This window comes from Aedes albopictus, chromosome 2 (genome assembly GCF_035046485.1).
Source record: "Aedes albopictus strain Foshan chromosome 2, AalbF5, whole genome shotgun sequence".
NCBI classification, from domain to species: Eukaryota; Metazoa; Arthropoda; class Insecta; order Diptera; family Culicidae; genus Aedes; species Aedes albopictus.
The window spans coordinates 478,127,737-478,148,700 of NC_085137.1; the positions used below are offsets into that span (position 1 = coordinate 478,127,737).

The 20,964-nt window shown below is 39.2% G+C and overlaps 1 protein-coding gene across 1 annotated transcript in view; it reads left to right on the forward strand.

The window, feature by feature from the left end:
* LOC109413956 (basic helix-loop-helix ARNT-like protein 1) overlaps nt 1-20,964 on the forward strand; it is a 347,751-nt gene that overhangs the window by 91,281 nt on the left and 235,506 nt on the right. The window contains exon 2 of the mRNA XM_019687687.3: nt 16,823-17,385. Within this exon, the coding sequence (XP_019543232.2) occupies nt 17,051-17,385 (335 nt within the window). The 5' untranslated portion in view covers nt 16,823-17,050. The remainder of the gene's footprint in view (nt 1-16,822; nt 17,386-20,964) is intronic.

Below are 20,964 nucleotides of genomic sequence, written 5' to 3' on the forward strand. Positions count from 1 at the left end.
TAAAATATTTACCCAAAAATGAGTTTAAAAATTTAGTTTTCACCCTAAAAGGTTGTCAAGGAATTATAACACAATTTGTAATAATTTTGTTAAATTCTATCAAATTTCATGGAACAAGTTTTGTAATATTTTTCTTATGATCATAACAAAAGCTATTACATTTTTGTTCTTTTCTTGTGGGAACTTTGTTAGAATTTTTGTTATTTTAACTACTAACGGTACATGTTTTATAACAACCCTTGTTATAAAAAATATTGTAACAAAATAACACAGCTTGTTATAATTGTGTAATGTCCATCTAGTCGGGTTGTCTACGACAGCATTCAGTTGACTGTAAAAGTTCTCTTTATATTGCAATTCGGCAGCATCGGTTGGCGCGTAACATTGGATCATGGTAAGGTTTCGAACCCGTGCTCTGAATCTGGCTACAATTATCCTATCATAAATAGGTTCCCACTTCATAAGTGCAGCGTGAGCGTGAGTGCTGATCAGGAAACCAACTCCACAGTGGCGGGGGTCGTGTTCGTCTCATAGGTCAGAGTATAGCAGAATTTGGCCCGACACCAATCTGTGTTCCCAAAGTTCGGCCAACGGACTTCACTGAGTCCTAAGATCTCAAGATTCTCAAGCTTCATACGGCATGCCTCATTGGCTAGTTGTGTCAGTTTACCCTGCTGGGCCAGTGTTAACCCTCTAATGGATACCTGGAGTCCATTGGACCCCAGAGTCACTTTGAAGTGGCCGCAAACAAGTTTGGATTGATATATCGGTTCCATTTTCACAGTACCTTCAAACTACACAGCGATGAGTTATTTAAGAAAAATACCAATAGTTTCATGGCGTACTATGGATTATTTTCGATGTCAAAGTTGAACCGGGCGATTTTGTACCCCTGGGGTCCATTGGACCCCACGGAACGAATGATTGTATCTTTTGATCATGACTTCCTAGAATAATGCTGTATTCGACAAAATTGTTCCACAGACCAAGGGCAATCTTATGATAAATAAATTGAATCGAAATTAGCCCAGTAGATGGCGCTAGTGTGTATTCAAATTACGCTTTGATAGCTTCAATATCTTGATATTCTGAATGTTCGTGTCTTCGGAAAAAGTGTTAGATACATCAAGATCTATTTGATAATTAAAATTATGCTAATGCTTTTTTGCAAGCAAATGCTAATTAATAGATATTCGCTCAGCATCCTAGATACCCTGAGCGACAAACGTCCTCATAAAAGTAAACTTCTTTTGAGGTTATTATCTTGACAAACAATACCAATACTTCCTATTTGATGGATAATTTACTTCAGAATTGACTCACCAGGTGGCGAAAGTATAGTTGCAAAGATTACATATGGATAAGACCTTTGAGCCAAGAATGTAATATACATTTGTTACCTTATCTCGATCGAGAGAAAATATTCTAAGTTGATGGTGCTCCTGCACAATCAATTTATTTCACCGTTATCTCAGTCCAATGAAAAGATATCATTTTGATGTTTTATGTAAAGATGATCGTCTGACTAAGAGTTACTCGTTGATTTAGTTATTAGGTATTATGTATAAAAACCATTTCATTACTCAACCATGTCTCCGCAAGTCTGTAGATTCTATAGTGTTAACCTTTTAGGACGCGCGCCTATTCGATCCTAAAACTGCACCGCACTCGCGCTGTATTCGACGAGCGAGGTTTTTGATGGTGTTTTACGCCGTTGTGCGACACGCATCCTGAAGGGCTAATTTGAATTATTGGGCTTTTTTATGAAGGCCGATGCCTGCAAAAAACTTTGCCGTAGACACTATGTCAACAAATAATTCCAATGTACGACAGATATACACTGTACATGCTCATTAGCGCCACCTCATGGCAGAATTCCGAATCAAATGGCTCATCAACTGTGAATGTTTGACCTACCGAACAACTATGCCAAAGACACCATCTTTCTAAGCAATCAGGATCCTGAGATATATGAGATATAAAATTTGTATGCTCACTAGCGCTGCCTCGTGGTGAAATATCAAACCAAACCGTTCATCAACTGTAAGCCCTTGCCAAAGCAAACAACTTTGGTTCTTACGATATATGAGACGTTAATTTCGTCAGTGTTACGTCTGTTTGCCTGTGATGTCTTTTTGGGTTCATTCAAATAATACGTATACGCCTCTCTACTCCACGTAACAACTTTTATATAGGAAATTTGAAAATTTTGTATAAAGCGTAACACAGCGCGTGATCTGCTCGCTCCCCTAGCTTTACGTAATATTTGAACGACCCCTTTTGAGCCGCAGGACATATATGTCTACCCATCCACAGAAATGCGATTCACCCTATTGTTATGAGCGTCGTGTCCGCTTGCTTAGGTACGTTATATCCTATTGATTGAGAGCATTTTTGGATGCTCTGTAGCGTAACCTAGCGGAATTTTCCTATACTAAATTATTTATCATTAGATAGGCCTTGACATACCTAACATCTTTGCTGAAAACATCATCCTTTTAAAAAGTAAGGATCACGAGATACACGAGAATATATGTTGGGGTCCAATGGACCCCAGGGTCTCAAAATGGACCTTCATTTAAGGTATCCCTTTGAGGGTTAATTCATTCCAAGTTTCAATTCTTGTCCGTTGTTTCCCGCTAAAAATCGTTGCCGTTGAATCAGTTCGTAATCTTTCATTTTCGGTTTCTTAAACGGTACTTCCCAGTAAACATTTTGGTCTGTATAATTAGTGTTATACGCTACTACATAAGAACCTATCCAATCGTATAAACTGCACAAAACTGCTATACACGTACCAAATAGGAGGCCATACACATACTTCTGACGCCATTTCGCGATTTCATATGATCATCATTACGATGTCCCAAATAATCGATTGAAAGAATAAAATACGACTTCGTGTGATATGAAATACGATGTCCGAAATTAGCTATAAAAAGTTGACACCTAGCCTAGAACACGACACCTCGAGATTGTGAGTCTAAGCCCATACCATTGTACTAACTGATCTGTCTTGAGCAGAGCATACTTATTTTAAGAAATTAAGATACAAATGTTTGACCACATACAGAAAACCTAGTTTCAAATCATAAAACTAAATACCTGTAAGAGAGATGACCTTTATTCAAAAGAGTGCTATTACAGTAATTACGTGTTGAATAAAGCATTTTCATTCTCAACGTATGAGTTGACCTTCAACAACACAAGCTTTGATGGCGATTCCACGTCCCCGCTATTTCTAATGCTCTTTGCGGTTTACAATTTCGCTTCCTCGTTCCCGCATACGTAATTGGTTCTTCCACTACTCCTGGAACCAGCGTACAATATGCACCTGTCAGCGTTCACAGACGACCAGTGGCCAGCAGCGCCAATCTGACCGAGAAACCCTAGATTGTTCTGTCACGCGAAAAACTTTTCCTTTCCTGGTAAAATTGGCTAGTTGAGGAGGTGGGATGACAAAGTAGAATTCCGCAAGCCGTGCGAGTGACAATTTAGTAACTCCGGTCCGGTTACAAATGACCCAGTTTGAATATTTGATACGCGAATGTCTGGTCTGGCGAAAGCGGAACCTTTGCGAAGGCTCGCCATTACAATTTTAGCCTGCCCGTGGGTAGGCAGTGTTGCAGTTTCATGTAGGTGGATATGTAGGTACTAGTTTTGTGTGTTGTTTCCATGGTCTCGGGAAGGCTCTTAATTACCTGTCCAACCGGCCGATATGATTCCCTTTGTGACAACAAAAACGCCATCAATGCACGATGAGGTTTGTTGGAATTTCTCAGTATGATATATTATCAGCACTGCTGGCTAAGTGATGGGCGCTGTACTGTACACTCATCGGACGTACGTGCTACTGGGGCTAACACGGTGTATTCCACAGCCAAGGATGGATAGTGTTTACCATTTATACGTGCCGTTTGGATCTTCATTACCGAGGAATAGAATGGTGCCGATGATGATTTATCGCAAAAGTTGAATAGGTATCGAAATTTGCTTCTGTTGGCTGACGATTCCTAGTTGAAGTTTATGCTGGTTGAAATGAGACTTCTCAATGTAACTTAACAACTAATCGTAGAGATAGAAGACAGCAACGATTTTTTTTTCGAAATTTTTGTAATGATATTAGCAGACATCTGAAAATGATCAATTTACACGATGGCACAACCAAACATAAAAACCTAAAATTCATCAAATCTTTCAAGGAACAGCGCTGCTAGTGGTCACGGCTGTCACTTGAAAATAAGAAAATTAGGCTTTTCACTTTCACTACCTCAAACAAACATTATCTTGTTTTCTCGCCCTTATTGACGTCAACTGTTTCGAAATTAAATTACAGCGTTACGGAAGGGGTCAGGAATCATGAGTCCATTGTTTTTCATGCCTTTACGTTATTGTTTTTCTTATAATTTCTACGTCATTCGACACTCCATACACAAGGAAGTTAAGAAATTTCCCAATCCGGAAAGGTCCAAAATAATCACCTCAAATACAGGGCGTAATTATCGCAATTACGTCCCTACACGTAAGGTACTGACTGTCTGTTAACGAATGACCCCGGTCGTCGTCAGAGATGACTTCATTACCCACATCGAAATCGAAGCATAAACCTACGTGTTCCAAATTGTTTCCTCCGAAGTTTCTAAATGTAATTAGCTGTCAGCTTGCGCGAAAGCAGTGCAATCCAGTTGCCTCGAAATTGCACTTTTTGTGTAACGAGCCCTAACGGGTTACCACCGTTCAAACCATTTTCCCGCCCAATCAGCAGTTGGATCACATTCCGTCGTCGTACGTCATTCCCAGAGAACAACCACGACGGCGACAACGAAGACGACGACGACGGATCGCACCGTAGGGAACCGGCGTACCTACCTACGCAAATCGCGCTACCGTCGTCAGCTCTCGCCCTTCCATCGAAGGAGAAGCGTAAGTGCCTGCTGGAAACTCTGTCACGTTGCACACTGTGCAGTCAGTGCGCCAGTGCTGTTTGCTTCCGGCCCGCCGAGTCGAGTCCGGGAGTGCCAAGGCACGTAAGCTCCTACGATCCTAAAGTTCCACCTCGGAAACCAGCAGGTGCGAACGTCTGTCAAAACAAATTTGTAACGTGTGTCGGAGTCCCGCCAGCCGGAGCCGCACGCAGGACAATGCGACAGCAAATGAACTACGGAACGCGTAGAGATAGTGATCCTCCTCTAAGGTATCTTCCTACCCACTACGGATAACTTACTTGCCAGTCTCGGCGGGGTGGCTTCTGACTGTAGTGACTTTCGTGAATTTTGCCGAGGCGGACAACATGTGTGGCTCATTAGGGCAGAGGTTTTCAACTTTTTTTTGTCATGTGTCTCTATCGATATGCAGCGCACATCGATTCCTCATCCAGGGAAGAATGAAGCGTCCAAACCCCTTTCGGGACAGACCAAAATAAATGAGTAATCTCATAGAAATTCTTCAACTTTGACTCTCCAGAAATCTTCGCCTTTTTATCATAACACTTGGTAGAACCTGGTAGAACTACCTATTACCTTTTCATTTGTAGCGTTTCCCACGATCGTATCTAGAGGGCAGCAGAGATGAGGGTGGTAGGCCTGATCGCTTGCACAGTTTTAAACTCAGCTCGACTCGACATTACCAATTATTCAGAGTTCCACAACAATTCTCTCAAGAAAGACAGTATTATAATATTCTAGAGATTTTTGCATATATACAGGGCCGGGTTAATATGTATAGAAGATGTTCCGAAGAATAAAAAAAAACAATAATTATTAAATACTAATAGAAACTTTTGAATTTTGGCGGAAATCCAGAATGAGTCCCTGATGGAATTAATGGTCTCATTTCATGTAGGGGAGACTGAGGAGACTTGATCCCTGGGGAGACTTGTTCCCCCATATTTGCTCGGAATCAAAAACATTTTTCTTCTAGCATATTTTTTCCAAAACTACTCCTGGACAAACGACTATGTTTTGGTTACAAGTGATTTTGATTGTAGATTGCATTTTTTTTAACGGCTGATGGTTTGTTTTCAGTCCTTCAGAAATCTTTTAGGCGATTCCGAAAAATCTCAATAACTTTGTGAAAATTGAACCAAATCGTGTCAAAATTTCACAGCACATAGTTTAAATGAAATACTTTCAAACTTATTTATCCAAATAAGTCTGTTGTTAACATATTTTAATTAATTCAGCTTAGTATACACAACAGTGACATGGGGAGACTTGATCCCTCGAGGGTTACACACACATTATACATGTGAAAAATAAAATTCTATTCGGAAGCCCCTATTTACTTGGAATTCTAGTCTATTCAACGATAAAATGTGTCAGATAATTATAACTTTAGTACAAAACAAGAAAAGGGGGATCAAGTCTCCCCATTTTGAAAGTACGGCATATCCTTAAAAATTTAAGGAAATCTTACAATTTCAAACATTCCATATTCATCGAAAATACAAGAAAACTTGAAAAGAAAATGAATAGGAAGACTCTGGAATTATTTTCTCTCTAAATAAACCATGTGCTCAAAGGGGATCAAGTGTCACCCATTTTTGAAAAATACATCATAGGACATGCCTACAAAAAACACAGTTTTGAAAACTTTAACAATAATTCAAAAGCATTCTGTTGGGTATTAACTTGCAATAGATGTTTACCTGTCATTTTGTATGGAAATCGGATCTAGTTTTGTGTTTTTTTCTTAAAGTTTCAGGTGAATTAAGAAAAAGGGATCAAGTCTCCCCAGTCTCCCCTAGAATTTCCTACATGAATAGTAATGATAGTGGTAATTTTCAACAAGTTTGTACATTTTTTTTCTTGTGCATATAAGGCGTATTACCTGGAGTTCTTTTTGGGAATCTTTTGTAATATTTTTTTATGATTTCTTACTGCAATACCTACTTCGAAGATCCTCAGTTATTCCTTTTTAAGTACTAAGCGAGTCTCTTTTGTAAGCTTTAACGGATTATCAATAAAATTCATGACGGTATTTCCATGAGGCCCACAAGCACATTCTCATACATTTCCTTGGTATATCTCTTGATTTTTTCAATGGCAATTTACGAATAACATTCTTGGAAGCCAAATCCATTGAAATTTAGTGGTGTATCAAATCAGTTTTATGTTTTTCGACTACCTTCGAACTTCGCAAAATCAAACTACACTGAAACTTGTCAAAAATTAATTCTTCCAGCACAAATTGAAAGATATAGAGTAAAGTGGGGCAAAAGTTCGAGTGGGGCAAGAGTTTCTTTTGAAGTTTTTGAACTCAATTCAAATTATTTCTTTCGGGTGTCATAAGGTTGTTCGAACCCTTTTTGAAAAAGAGTCTTTCACTCCAAAAATTATGAAAATTGATCAATATTTCGAAAAGTTATGACAAAATGTTGGTTTTTGATCAAAAAATTGTAACATGCGATGGCCCTTCCAACGCATGGAATGGAATTGTAATTGTAATTTCAAGATGACGGCTGTTTATTGGAGTTTTAGGCCCCAAAACCATGCAATAAGGGTATATTTTGTATGAGGAAAATGTATGGATTCCAAAAATGGCGATCTGAATATCTAAGATGGCGGTCTAAAATCCAAGATGGCGGCTCCAAATTCAAACTGGAGTTTTAGCCTCTAAAACTATGAAAAATGGATATGAGTCGGTTTTCTCGGTAGGGCGATGGAAGTGCGAGTGAAAAATCCGGGATCAGAATCGCGCTACAATATTCGTTGGTCAGTCGGTTTTCTCGGTAGGGCGATGGAAGTGCGAGTGAAAAATCCGGGTTCAGAATCGCGCTACAATATTCGTAGATCAGTCGGTTTCCACGGTAGGGCGATGGAAACGCGAGCACGAAATCCGGGATCAGTGGTCATCGTGATCAAATAAATCATAATCGCGATGAAGACCGCGACGTGTATTTCCATATAACTAGTGGATCATATCACCTAACAGAGGTGGCTCCTAGATCCACACCTTACCCTACCCTACTAACCACCATTCCTTCCCGTGACAACTGTGGGGATGCTGTGGATTCCACGGTTTCTAGTAGCAACGGTTGTCGAACTAACATTCCTTCCCTTTCCTGATGACCGTAAGGACGTGGCCAGCGCCGTTATTGACTTTAAATAGCTGAACTCTCGAATTGTGCACATTGAGAATGGTTAGCTAGTCCCAAGCTTTCACATTCATTGGCTCTCTGTGCAACTTCGATTGTTCTGGTCAATCACGGAGTAGCAACTACGATGTGTACGGTTATCTTTGCTTTGCTTTGCTTTGCTTTGCTTTGCTAAAACTATGAAAAATGGATATATTTGGTATAAGGAAATCCGGAGTCCAAAAATGGCGACCACAATTTCCAAGAGGGCGATCTAAAATCCAAAATGGCGGCTCTAAATTCAAGACGACAGTTTTAGACCCTAAATTCATGTGATATGCGTATATTTGGTATAGGAAAGATGTCTGGAGTCAAAAAATGACGACCGCAATAAGCAAAATGGTGGCCCAAACACCAAGGTGGCGGCTCCAAATTCAAGATGGTGGCTGTTTAATGGCGTCTTAAGCTATAAATCCATGTCATATGGGTTTATTTGATATAGGGACGAATTGTGGACTCCAAAAAATGGTGACCAGAATATCCAAGATAGCGATTGAAAATCCAAGATGGCGGCTTCAAATTCAAGATGGTGGCTGTTCAATGGAGTTCTGGGCTCCAAAACCATGCAATATGGGAATATCTGGTACGGGGAAGAAGTGTGGAGTCCAAAAATAAAGTCCAGAATATTTAAAATGGCGGACTTAAATCCAAAATTGCGGCTTAAAATTCAAGATAGCGGCTTTTTCTTAAGGTGAAATGGGAGAGCGTCCAGGTGCAATTTTGACTGGCATTTTTTAGAGCACCGATCTCGTCATCCACAAAACGCCCGAAAACGAAAATGCTACACAGCTAATCGCGTTCGGTAATTTTTACCGAAATGTCAACCGCTGAGCGTTCGGTAATGGATTTTCAACGAAATTCTGTGAAAAATAACCAAATTTCGGTAAAATGTTATCGTTTATCTGTCAAACTCTAACGAGTTTCGGTAAAAGTTGCTACCTTTACCGAATTTTTCCTGTAAAGCAAACTTAACGGTTGAGATTTCGGTGAAACATTACCGAAGTCGGTGTGTTGCGGCGGTATTTTGGTGAAACTGGCAACTGGCTATATTTTAAATATAGCATTGAAGCTGCCGTGAAATACGCTGCTGTCAGTATGTGTTTCATTAATCCGGAAGAAACTCGCGCCAACACGGTGATTTTTTCTAACTGTGTACTCAATGCTTATCACGAGTGAGCAGGGCTACTCATTGCCTTTTCAGCTTTGTTTGTTGTTTAGATGACGAGATCCATGCGTTCGGTATTTGCAAGGCAGCCATTGTGACGGCCATCTTTGGATTTGATCATATATGTGTATGAGGCTCAAATATCAAAGCTACATAAACGATATCATTTCTGGTGCCATGTAATGGATTTTTGTTTATCGTATGAAAGTGCGACTCATCAACATGTCACTTGAGTTTTATTGAAATGTGTTTTCGAAGGCACGAGAAAGGCGCCATCACCGCTAGCTTTCAGCAAATAGCTTTCAGTTGCTTTTTACCGAACTATGCTAAATAATCTAGAAAAAAGAACATTAAGTACATTATCTCTTGATGTCATGGACCAAAAGTTTCAAAATCAAAATGATGTATCGGTCGAAAATTTGGGATCACTATCGTAAAACAAGGAAAAGTGATTTGTTGATATCTGTGTCATCTTTCATTGAATTTTAATTTTTCTAGGCTTATTTGAAACATAATAATTGGTACTAACTGCAAAGACATTAAACCACACCTTTTTTTAATTTACATGCTAAAACTAATAGGAAATAGGTTATATTACCGCTCTCATCTTAAAATTTGTTGGACTCAATTTCCAGCGACACTGCCGTAAGTTTATACATTTTTTTTAGAAAATTTGGCAACTTTGGGTTAAGTTTACATACAAATATGTAAAAGTTTCACCCAGATCATGTTCAAAGTTACTTTGACTTATTATATTTTGAATTATCTATTAAAACCTTAATGGATTATTTCGGAAAGTTCTCCAGAGATTATTTCCGTGAATGGTTTACGGAATCCAGACATTCCAACAGCGTTTTACTTTTAGAAGATGAACACCCAGGTAACCAATAAGCAGTTAAAATTGCTTTTATTCAGCACTATATGCGCCTTTACTGCAGGTCATTAAATGCTAATATGCCGTATATGCGCCATAAGTGCTAATTAAATGCAGGTTTTGGCCCAATATACGGCTGATTAAATGCTTAGCTTTCCTATCCCCAAAAAATCGAACATAAACAAAAACATTTTCCCCTGCGCATTTCAGTCGCTTCATATTCTTCCCTTTCTATTTGTACTCACACTCTCCTGTGCGGCTTTGGGGCTGTTGTTTATTTTTGCAGTTGTTTTTTGCTGTTCCCGCTGAAATTGGGATTCGATCCCACAATCCTCTGGCTGATGATGATGATGAACCACGTTACAGGATGAGCTATAAATGATCAGATAATGTGCGTTGATTTTTTGATCTATTAAAAGCTTCAGTACCACACCGGCAGTTATTTTGCTGTGCCCGGACAACGGCTCGGACAAGTGCTGATAATCAAACCATCCACATAATACACGATGGCATAATTGGTTTCTTATTCCATGGGATTTATTTGGAAAACATTTGTTCTCTCATTGGTTAGCTTCGTTGCTACCAGTAAATGATAGGGCATCTGAATGGTAATGGATCCTATAGTCGTGGCACATGAATTGAAAAGTTGAAATGTGTAACAGTTTTAACATCGCTCATCTCTCTTAGCAGTTTTATGGCAGTAAAGTAGCAGTTAGGATGCTTGTTACCCAAAAAATATCGTGCATTTGAAATGCTACACAACAGCTGTCAGATTCAAAGCTGCATTTGAATTGCTTATACAGAGCAATTCAGCAGTCGAACTGCTATGATACAGCAGCAAGCAGATATAATGCAGTTTTATAGCTGAAATACAGCTTATTCAAATGCTTATTGGTTACCTGGGCAGTTCAGAATTCTTTCAGAAATCTCTCCAAGGATTTTGTGACGAACGAGATAGTATTAAATCATGGAATCGATGACACGATCGATTTTCATTTGTGCGTGAGTCATTTACAACGCATCGTTTGGCATTTGCATAGAGCAATCGGCGTGCCGATGGCATTTTCATTATCTTCTTTCAATCCGGTGATGATTAATCACCGATTACCACAAAACGGACTAATTTCCAGGTACAGAGACAAGACTTGTGTCATACAAAATTGTATTATATAAGCTAGTTTAGGTAACACATAAAGTAAGTTCAAATTCTATTTCACTTCAATCCAGTGGTTATGGTTTGAATCCACACCGACACTTCCTCTAGCAATGTTTTGACCGCAAGTGCAGCCATTACAGATTTCTTTTAAAAAAATCGGTGTGTTCCTTCAGAAATATTGTCTAGAGATGCATTAAGTTGCTCCATAAATATTCCAAAGAATTTCTTTAGAGAACCTCCTAAAATGGCTCCACTGATTTCATAGAAATCCCATAAATCAGGTCATGCAAAAAATGTCCATTATTTTCAAGCCCCCCCGTTACACACTTTTTGTATTACAAGGATATCTTCTGAAATTTGTGTTTGGGTTTCTTTTCCAAACCCCTCCTTTCTCAATTAACCGGTTCTTTCGAACGTTCTTTCAGCGCTTGTTCTATAAATTTCTTCATGGAGTCAAGAAATTCTTCACATGAAACTGACATGAAATTTTTCTTAGATGATTTTGCTTTTATATTAGAGTATATATTCTATCAGTGATTTCTGCAGAAATTCATATAGAGATTCCTTCATGAGCTCCTCCGGATATTTCTCAATGTATTTCATCAGACATTCAACCTGGATTTCTTCCAAGGATACAATTCCTAGAAAGTTTAAACGCAGACGAACAGCAAAACACTCTAATAATTCCTATCGTACACCAACTTTACGGTACATAAAATAACAATAATTAGCCAACTGCGCTCACATCGTTTTTGTTCGAGTTTGACGTTTGCCCACTACCGCCACCTTGGTGATGGTTGGCCAGATTCAGCATTGTTCGAATATGTTTCCATGGCTAGTATTTAAATATTCGAAGGGTAACGTCTGTTTATCTGTGGATTCAGATAAATTTCTTTGGAAATTTCTCATGACTTTTTTTCCGAGGAACCTTTACAGAAGTTTGGGAATTTCTCCAGAGATTCTTTCAGGGATTCCTTTAAAAATATGTGAATTTATTCTTCCGGGAATTCTTTCAGGAAATCCTCCATGAATTTTGGTAAAATGTTTCTCTAGGATTTTTTGAAATTTATAAATTTATCAATGAATTCTTATAGAAATTCCACCAAGCGTTTATTAGGGAGAGTTTCCAGAAATTTCTTTAGCAACTACTTCTAGAATTCCTACATAAAATTCCCTGGGATTCTTCCATATAATCCTTCAGGGATTCGTCTTAGAATATCTCCAGGAATTAGATAGACAATTTACTCAAAAATACTTACAAGGATTATTTCAGAAATTCCTACATGGATTCCATCTAAAACAAACTCAGGATTTCCTTCAGAAATATCGCCAAAGTCTTCTTCAGTAGTTTAGGCACAGACAAACAGAAGTAACACCTTGAACGATTTTTATGGAAATCCATCGCCCAGTTCACAGCATCACCTGGTGGAAAAGTTGCACGAATCACTGTGTTGTGCCATATCGTCAACAGAAGGCGCTAGTGTGAAACGTCAAACACATAGAAAAACGATGCGCGCGCCTCTGGTTGTGAAAGCCTCAACTTTGAAAATTTAAAATGATCGTTAAAAGCGTGGTCGATGGAAATTTCGCAAGTGTAACGTCTGTTTGTCTGTGGTTTAGGGGTTTTTGAATGAATAGATTTTTTTTAATTTTCAGAGAATTTTCAGCGATTCCTTCGAAAATTCTTCCAAGGATCTTCAAAGGTCCTCCAGGGATCCCTTGGAAAATGTCCGGGGTTACCGAAAAAATATCTAGAAGTTTTTTTCTTTGGAACCCCTCCTGCTTTTCCCAAGTAACCAACAAGCATTTAAAATGGCATTCCTTCAGCATTATAGTAGTCTATAAGACAACGCTTTTAATGCTAACTAGCCGTATATACGCCTTCAGTGCTGCTCAACAGCAGGTTTTGGCAAAATAACGAGCTGTCTTAGTGCTACCCCTTCAGTAACGTCGTTTCAAAATGTAAAAAAAGCGTAACGCCTCGTCGTCGAGCAAAACAAAACAAAAATAGATTCACGCTTGTTTCTTCTTGCTCTCTCAGCGGTCCCACATCCTCGTCCTTGCCCACTCCAACCCCTTCTCCAGCTTGTTGTACACTTTTTTGCTTGTTTAGTAGTAATTGGGATTTGAACTTATGATCCAGAGATGACTAATTGAATTGGTGCTGCTTCAGGATACGCTGCAGCTGATACGATAAGGTGCACTAATTTTATCCCCAATATAAAGAATGATTGGAATGTGGCTCCAATTCCACACCCCAAAACAAATTGTTTTCGAAGAGATATTTCCTTTGTATAAAGCATTTTTTTTCCCTCTTCCCTCTTTTGATCTATAACTATTGATGTATAACTATTGATCCGCCTAAGCAAATGAATCCTTTCGGATGGATCCGGTGGATCGGTGCACTTTCGATGTAATGAGAAACGGTAACTTTTGGATGTTCGTGTTGTCAATCAAAACCAGCTATAGAAATGTTTCCGCCGATGATTTCTGAAAAGGGAGGGAAAAACGAATATGCAACACAGATGTCCAAATTTGTCAACAAAGGTAAACACCATGAAAAAGAGACGGCATGTGCTGTCAAATGCATAACATATCTTCCATACTCTTTGCTCGTAGCATTTACAGAACATTTAATAGGCATTTTCGTTGCTTCCGAGCGAAAACATCTCAGGCAGTCGAAATGCTAATTAAAAGCTGAAAGCTCTTGAGCTGCACAGCGTATGCTAGCTCAAAGCAGCTATGCATTCGATCTGCTTATGTAGGACAGCAAGCAGTTCAAATGCTGAAAACGGTCTGTTGTACGGCTTATTCAAATGCTTAGTGGTTACCTGGGTTCTTTCAGAAACATCTTAAAAGATTCCTTTAGAGATTCCTCCAGGAATTCTTTGAGATATTTCTCCACAGATATTTACAGAAGTATTGAAGTAACTGTTTAAGGGTTACCTAAAGGAATTTCCATGGAATTGGTGGAGAAGTTCCTGGAATACCTAAAATACTTGAAGGAATACCTGGGATGATTTGGAGAAATTTTTAGAAAAATTTTAGAAAAAAAATCTGGAGAAATTTAAGTGAAAAATCTTGGAGAAGTTTCTGAGGGGTTTCTGAAGGGACTTCTAAAGTATATCCTTGAGAAATTTCCGAATTAAATATTGAGAAAGATTCTGATAGAATCCTTGAAAAAACATCTCCAGAAATCCGTGCATATATTACAGACAACGGATCTGGAGGAATTTTTGAACAAATCTTCTAATAAATTTCTTAGGGGATCCATGGAGGATGATTTGCAACAAACCCTGGAAATACTCCTCGAGATACTTCTGGAGGAATTCTTAAAAGTTTTTTCTTGAAAAATGCTGGAAAGGTATTGGTGGATAAAAAGTGCTAGATCCCTTGAAGAAATTTCAAAGCAAATTTAAATCAAATGGCAGTATTTTTGAAGGAATCAGCAGAAGAAGGTCCTGAAAAATTTAATATTTTTAAGAAATCTCTGAATCAATGCCTGTAAAACTGGAGAATGCCGAACAGTTATTCCTAGAATAAAATCTTGAAATCCTGGAAAATCGTCAAGAAATAAATCTCGAAGTGATTGCTAAAGGAGCTTCTGAAAGAATCTCTGAAGGGATTTCGGAAGGGTCACCGGAAAAATTTCTTAAAGAATCCCTAAAAAAAGGTTCCTGTAAAACCCAAGAGAAGTTTACGCTCCAACCTAGGTATTCATCAAACCTGAGGATCTTTTAGGAAGCCTCCTGGAGGAACTTCCAGACGAATCTCTTGAGAGGTTTTAGAAGGAATGTGTGAAGAAATGCCTGGAGAAATTCCTTAAAAAACCCTAAGAAAATATATTGAGGAATTAATGAATCATTGGATCAGATTCATTTAAAAAAAGGAACAACACTGTCTTCAGCCAGAGGCTGCACAAACTGATCATTACTAAAACGAGACAACGGTCAACACACACATACCTACTTGCGCCATATTAGGAACCTGGCGTAGCAAACAGTGCCAAGCGCAGTTATAGTAAAAAAAAACCCTGCAACATTAAACTTCCCTGACCGTAAGCAGAGGCTAAATCATCTAGATTGATGCTCCAGAGGAGAAAGACTAACCCTTTCAAACCCGACATTTTAAAATTAACAAATCAATTTTTTAACTTGTTGATCTGAAAATCGAGCCCTCAAGAAGGTCCACTCCCCGGACCGAAACGTCGGCAAAGATTTAAAAGTAATCGATGCAAGTTTGTTGACTGCCAAAGCCGAAACACTCTCTTAGAAGTTTTGTAGATCTGTGCCAATTAGCCAGAACGTGAGCCATGGGAGGTATATACGAGCTCGAGAGGACTTTCAAGTCGGTATCAATGGTTTTATGGGTAGTGTCGTGGTGAATTCTGTGAAACTGGCAACACTGCAGCAATTAGAGGACTAGACTTGAAATAGAAAAGTAAGTCTGACGTTTGGAGGTTTGACTCTTGCCCAACTACGGAAACTCACACTAGTATATTGGTAATTGTTGTTGTAAATATCAGATAGATTGGTAAAAAAAACATTTCAGCATTTTAGCTACTTAACTAAAAAACTGCTTCCAAAAGGTGTGAATAAACCGTAAAGAGATAATCTCCTGAACAGTTAGGGTTTATGAATCGATCAAATCAAAATTGTTACTAGGGTTGCCGTAAAACATTTACTAAACAGCTGTATGTCTACTTTTGTTGAAATAAAATATTATTTTCCAAACAGTATTGGTTCACATCAAATGGATATTCTGTTCACAATAAAATAATAACATGAAACGAACTCACCAACTCATTAATTTCGAACCCTGCCAAAGTTTACAGTGGACCACGTACCGGAGTCTCCGGTACTACTCTTTGTCCGGCTGTATAATATTGATACCATACTTATCCTATTTTTAAAGCAGACGATTGTTTTCGTTGTTTTGTTAACCTGCATACTCACTCCTCCAGGTAGGAATATACAAGTGAACTATTCTTGAGGCGGGTATGGGTTGCCTGGCAAATACATTTCATCCAGTAAAACAGTACTAGTTTGTCAGTAGTGAGGATTGATTTGAATATACCTGCAAACATAAATCGTTAAAGATAGAGTTTCCAAAAGTTTGACCATAGATTCAATATTCCAAGTCAATGCCGAGAACACCCGTGAGCTGTAGACATTTAGGCAAATAATGCAGAAACACTAACAATGGAAGTGCTTTAAAACTCTTCGAATATTTCTAATTGAAAACCACTGCATTATCCTTTCATATCTCTCCGATCGTGCGGATAAAGTTTCATTCATCAATGAACGTCACTGATGGTTTCGTTACAATTTTAACCAAGGATTCTGGTTCGAAGAACTTGACTCTCATTTGCCCTCTGGGAGGTCCAGCCTCCAGCGCCTTCGCCTTCGTCCATATTCGCCCCCAGTAAAAGTGTCGTGTCAATTCCAGTGGAAAAAAATCTAACTTGTTTGCTTTCTTTCTCATTATTTTCAGACGAATGATATAAATAGGATCCTGCACTCTATTTGCCGTTCATCATCGGTATATTAGCCAACACCGCTTCCTCTGGCTAGGCCCACCCAAAGATAACGCCCACTTCCACCCCCTGGTTCCACGCACCACCGTACACGCGTGGGGTTGCTCTGCGTCGGGCAGTGAAGCGGATTCCGTAAATTTGACCGATCCGTTTCGTGGGTGGTGGCACCCCCCTCGTTCGCCATCATGAAGGAGGAATCTAACCCCAAGCCTTTACCACCCACCGGCAACAGTGCCAGCAGCAGCCTTGTTTCTGCTGTTGGCGGGCTGGTTCGGGGGGCTGCTGTTGCCATCGGGTCTCAGATTGCTGTCTTCCCTGCCAGTGCGAGTGCAACTGGGTTACCGCCACTGCAGCGACCTCCAAGAACAATCTCGTGCACCAGTTATGATTCCGAGAGCGATGATTGTATGCAAAGGGGTGGACCGTCGTCGGTGGCAACCGAGCCCAGCGCAGTCCGGATGGATTCCACCGATGCAGACAAGTTTTACGCCAGCGCCAGCGGAAACAACAGTGCTTCCAAGTAAGTGATAGAACGGGGTATTATTTCGCAAATTGCAGCTGCAATTGCACTGTAACTGGAAAACTAAGTTTATTTTAACTTGTAGATCGGTTCGAAGTAAATCATTATGTGACTAGGATATTTACGTTGATTTTGTGAATGGGGACAACTCTTGATATTTCATTACCTACATGTGTACGAGGTTCAATATAATTTAAATGGGATGTCTGATAAATTTATTTGTAAAAGGCCGCAAATATTATTTTCAAAGAGTCCACTTTAATGGCAGACTTGTTACAATCCCAAAATGGCCGCCACAATGGCTGACTTTGGCACCTACTCACGATTTCGAGGGCATAAATCTCTTCGTAAACAAAACCGGCGCACCTGAGCTTCTCAATTCAACCTCATTACAAGTGAGCAAGAACAGAATAATAAAATGCACTGTTGTTTGAATCATGCTTCTGGAGATTTGTGAGTCTGAAGCTCTGACGCACTGTTGAAGCGGGATTTCAAGACGTTTGTCCTCAAACCGTCCATTAATTCGCGAGAAATAAACCCAAGGGAGCCGTATTTGGCTCAAGCACTTAACAACAATTATTTATAAAATATAATGAATATGGCAAATGTTTCAGGAGGTGATTCCCTGCATAGATGTTTATCACATTTCAGTATATTTAAAGCATTCACTTTTACCATACCAAATGTAATTACTGGCACGTTGAAGGACGTTTTAATCTATGTTGTGACAGTTTGAATTAAGACATTGCTGAGAAATACATTGTCTTGTTGAATCATACATTTGGAAAAACCGCTTGATTGTTATCAACTTTTCTTTTAAGTTCAAACACATTGTAAATATTAAATTCGTTTATCTTTATAAAAGCCTAAACATATTTATACGCGAAATAATTTTGAAAGCTTAAGTTCACATACGCATAGAAAATAGCTCCTCATTTTCGCCAATTATTTCGCCGCATTTTGCTTCCGCTACATAAAAACATCGAAAAAGGTGCAAACGAATCAACAATTATCTCCTGATCTCACCTTCGTAACATCTCCCAAAAAAAACGTCAGTCATTGCTGCAATAAATAGCTGCCAAAAACACTTAAGAAAGCTCGCGCGAGCGAGTAGCTACGACGATTACAGATTACCATTTTTACCGACCACTCCGAAAGCATCAAAACAGAGCGAAGTGGAAAAAAAATCCCAAAATTCGCGCGCCCATCAATCATCGGAAACCGAATCCGAAACGTATACCGAAAGACACGAAACATCGCAATCATTCATGGTTGGGTGCCTTGACTTGCCGTTCCTACCCCGCCCGGCCCGGTTGCACTCTGCCATACTTACTACTTATGCCGTTTTTCTTTGTCGCAACGCACGGTACGAGGAGAATGCGCTTATCATAGTCCAGCGCGATTTCGACTCTCAATCGTATTCTACTAGGACTTTTGACTCATTCACCTCTCGACCGAGTAGTACACCTTGATCAATATGCTTGAAAAAAAAAACTGCTTTGCTGCTAAAAATATGTTTGACCATCGCTGGGGTTATAGTGTTAAATTTAGACAATGTTCATCAAAATCAGGTTTGCAAACACCGGAAACAACGGTTTTAATATGATCATCATTTCTCAAGATGAGCTTGTCACCTATTCAAATTTCTGTTCTGTCTAGATAGTTGAAGGATGTGAGCACAATTATTGTACACCTCGGACCCCCGTTTCCGGAACCCGAGTGGTAAGCCGCACCCCCTCCAAACAAGCGAAGGAACAGACCCCCTGCGACCAACCCGACCGACAAGACGAGGCACAAAAAAAGCCGCAGGTCCCTGGACCCCGGACCCGAAAATTTAAAACGAATTTCAAAAAAAAAAATGAAAACTGAAATGTAAAAATTGACAGCTATTGAAAGATATTGTAGCGTATATTGTACTTTCCCGGTGAGCCCTTCTGGCTCACCTCTTGTTTAGGATAGAGACGAACCAGCCAAGGGCTGAAAGTCTCTTTGATAAAGACAAATCAATCAATCAATCAATTATTGTAATTTTTGAAATTACACAATTTCATCAGTCGCTATCCATTAACTACGTAGCCTTTTTTGGGCCATTTCAGACCCCCTCCCCCCTCGTAGACTCTACAAAATTTTCGGAATTTGTTTGGAGCATAGACTTTGGCCGGACCGTCCCTCTTCCCCTAAGAGTCTACGTAGTTTATGGACAGGCCCTCATCGCACATCGAAGATGAGTCCCGCGGTCATATAACGCCTGCACTGCATCTCCGAGGCTTCTGAGTGCTACTTTTGATAGAAACTTTCGGTATAGGTTGACATTACCATTACTTGTTTCCATATCCAAACAAACAAGCAAAAAAAATGAATTTCTAGTGGTTATAATGGAGTCATTCAGGAGTTTATTCAGGGGCATTGCATTAGAAGTATTCTATTATAATTCTGAACCACTATACCTAATTTACAACTTTTTTGTCCACTAGGGCACTTCGTGAGCGACTCCAATTGACAACTGTACTTATACTTTGTACAGCGCCTAAATGTACTCTACTCTAATTCTACTATATCGAACTGGTTGTCTTCGCACTGCTGTCACTTTTCTACCTTGTTCATGGTAGAATGATGAGCACGAGGATGTAGATATGTGGCTGTTGAGGTTCTATAACATTTACCCGGAAACCATTTACCCGAAAGACATTTACCTGAATGACATTTACCCGAACGTCATTTACCCGAATGCGACAAATACCCGAATACGACAAATACCCGAATGCGACATTTACCCGAATGCAACATTTACCCGAATACGACATTAACCCGAATGCGACACTTACCCGAAAAATAAAAAAAATGTGTACTTGATCCCCATATGATTTGTCTATAATAAATATGTTATGGCTCGGTATCATATATAGCAGGCTTTGGTTAGACCTAATAATCATCAGACTGAGTGATCATCGAGCATTCTGGTACAGGACAAACTGGCGATCACAATGCTATTTTAATCAAAGGATTTATGTTAATATTCTGTTCTTTTACGGCTCCATCCAATTAGCCCGAACGCCAATCCGAATCAATCAGGAGGTCGCACAAAAAAATGCTCAAAAGTTAATCAGTTAGGGTAACCCTTGGGGTAATCTGTAACAACGTTGTCTTTCATGAACAAGAATAGTTTGTGGAAACGTAAGAAGCAAATGCAATGCATTTAAGAAAACTATGGCGAAGGGAGAGGTTTCAGATTCAAACAATTACCCTAATGTGTTCTTCTAAAATTTGCTTGAACATTTGCTGTTGGCGCTGATCACAAATCATATTTAAATAATAAATTTCCCTTCTTTTTATCATTGACTGTTCTTTGGAACTGTAAAATGCTGTTGCAATATAGCTGTAAATTTTTATTTAGAATTCTCCTTCTCAAGATATGGCTGTATTTATAGTTATTGCTATGAAAACCATAAGTATTTCAATCTGAAATGTTTCCTGTTTTTAGATGTTGACTGTTATTTTCATCATAATTCATTTGTTACGGAATACTTGCTCCAGACCTTGTCAACTGGCTGGCTTTTTGATGAATGAGAATGAAAAAAA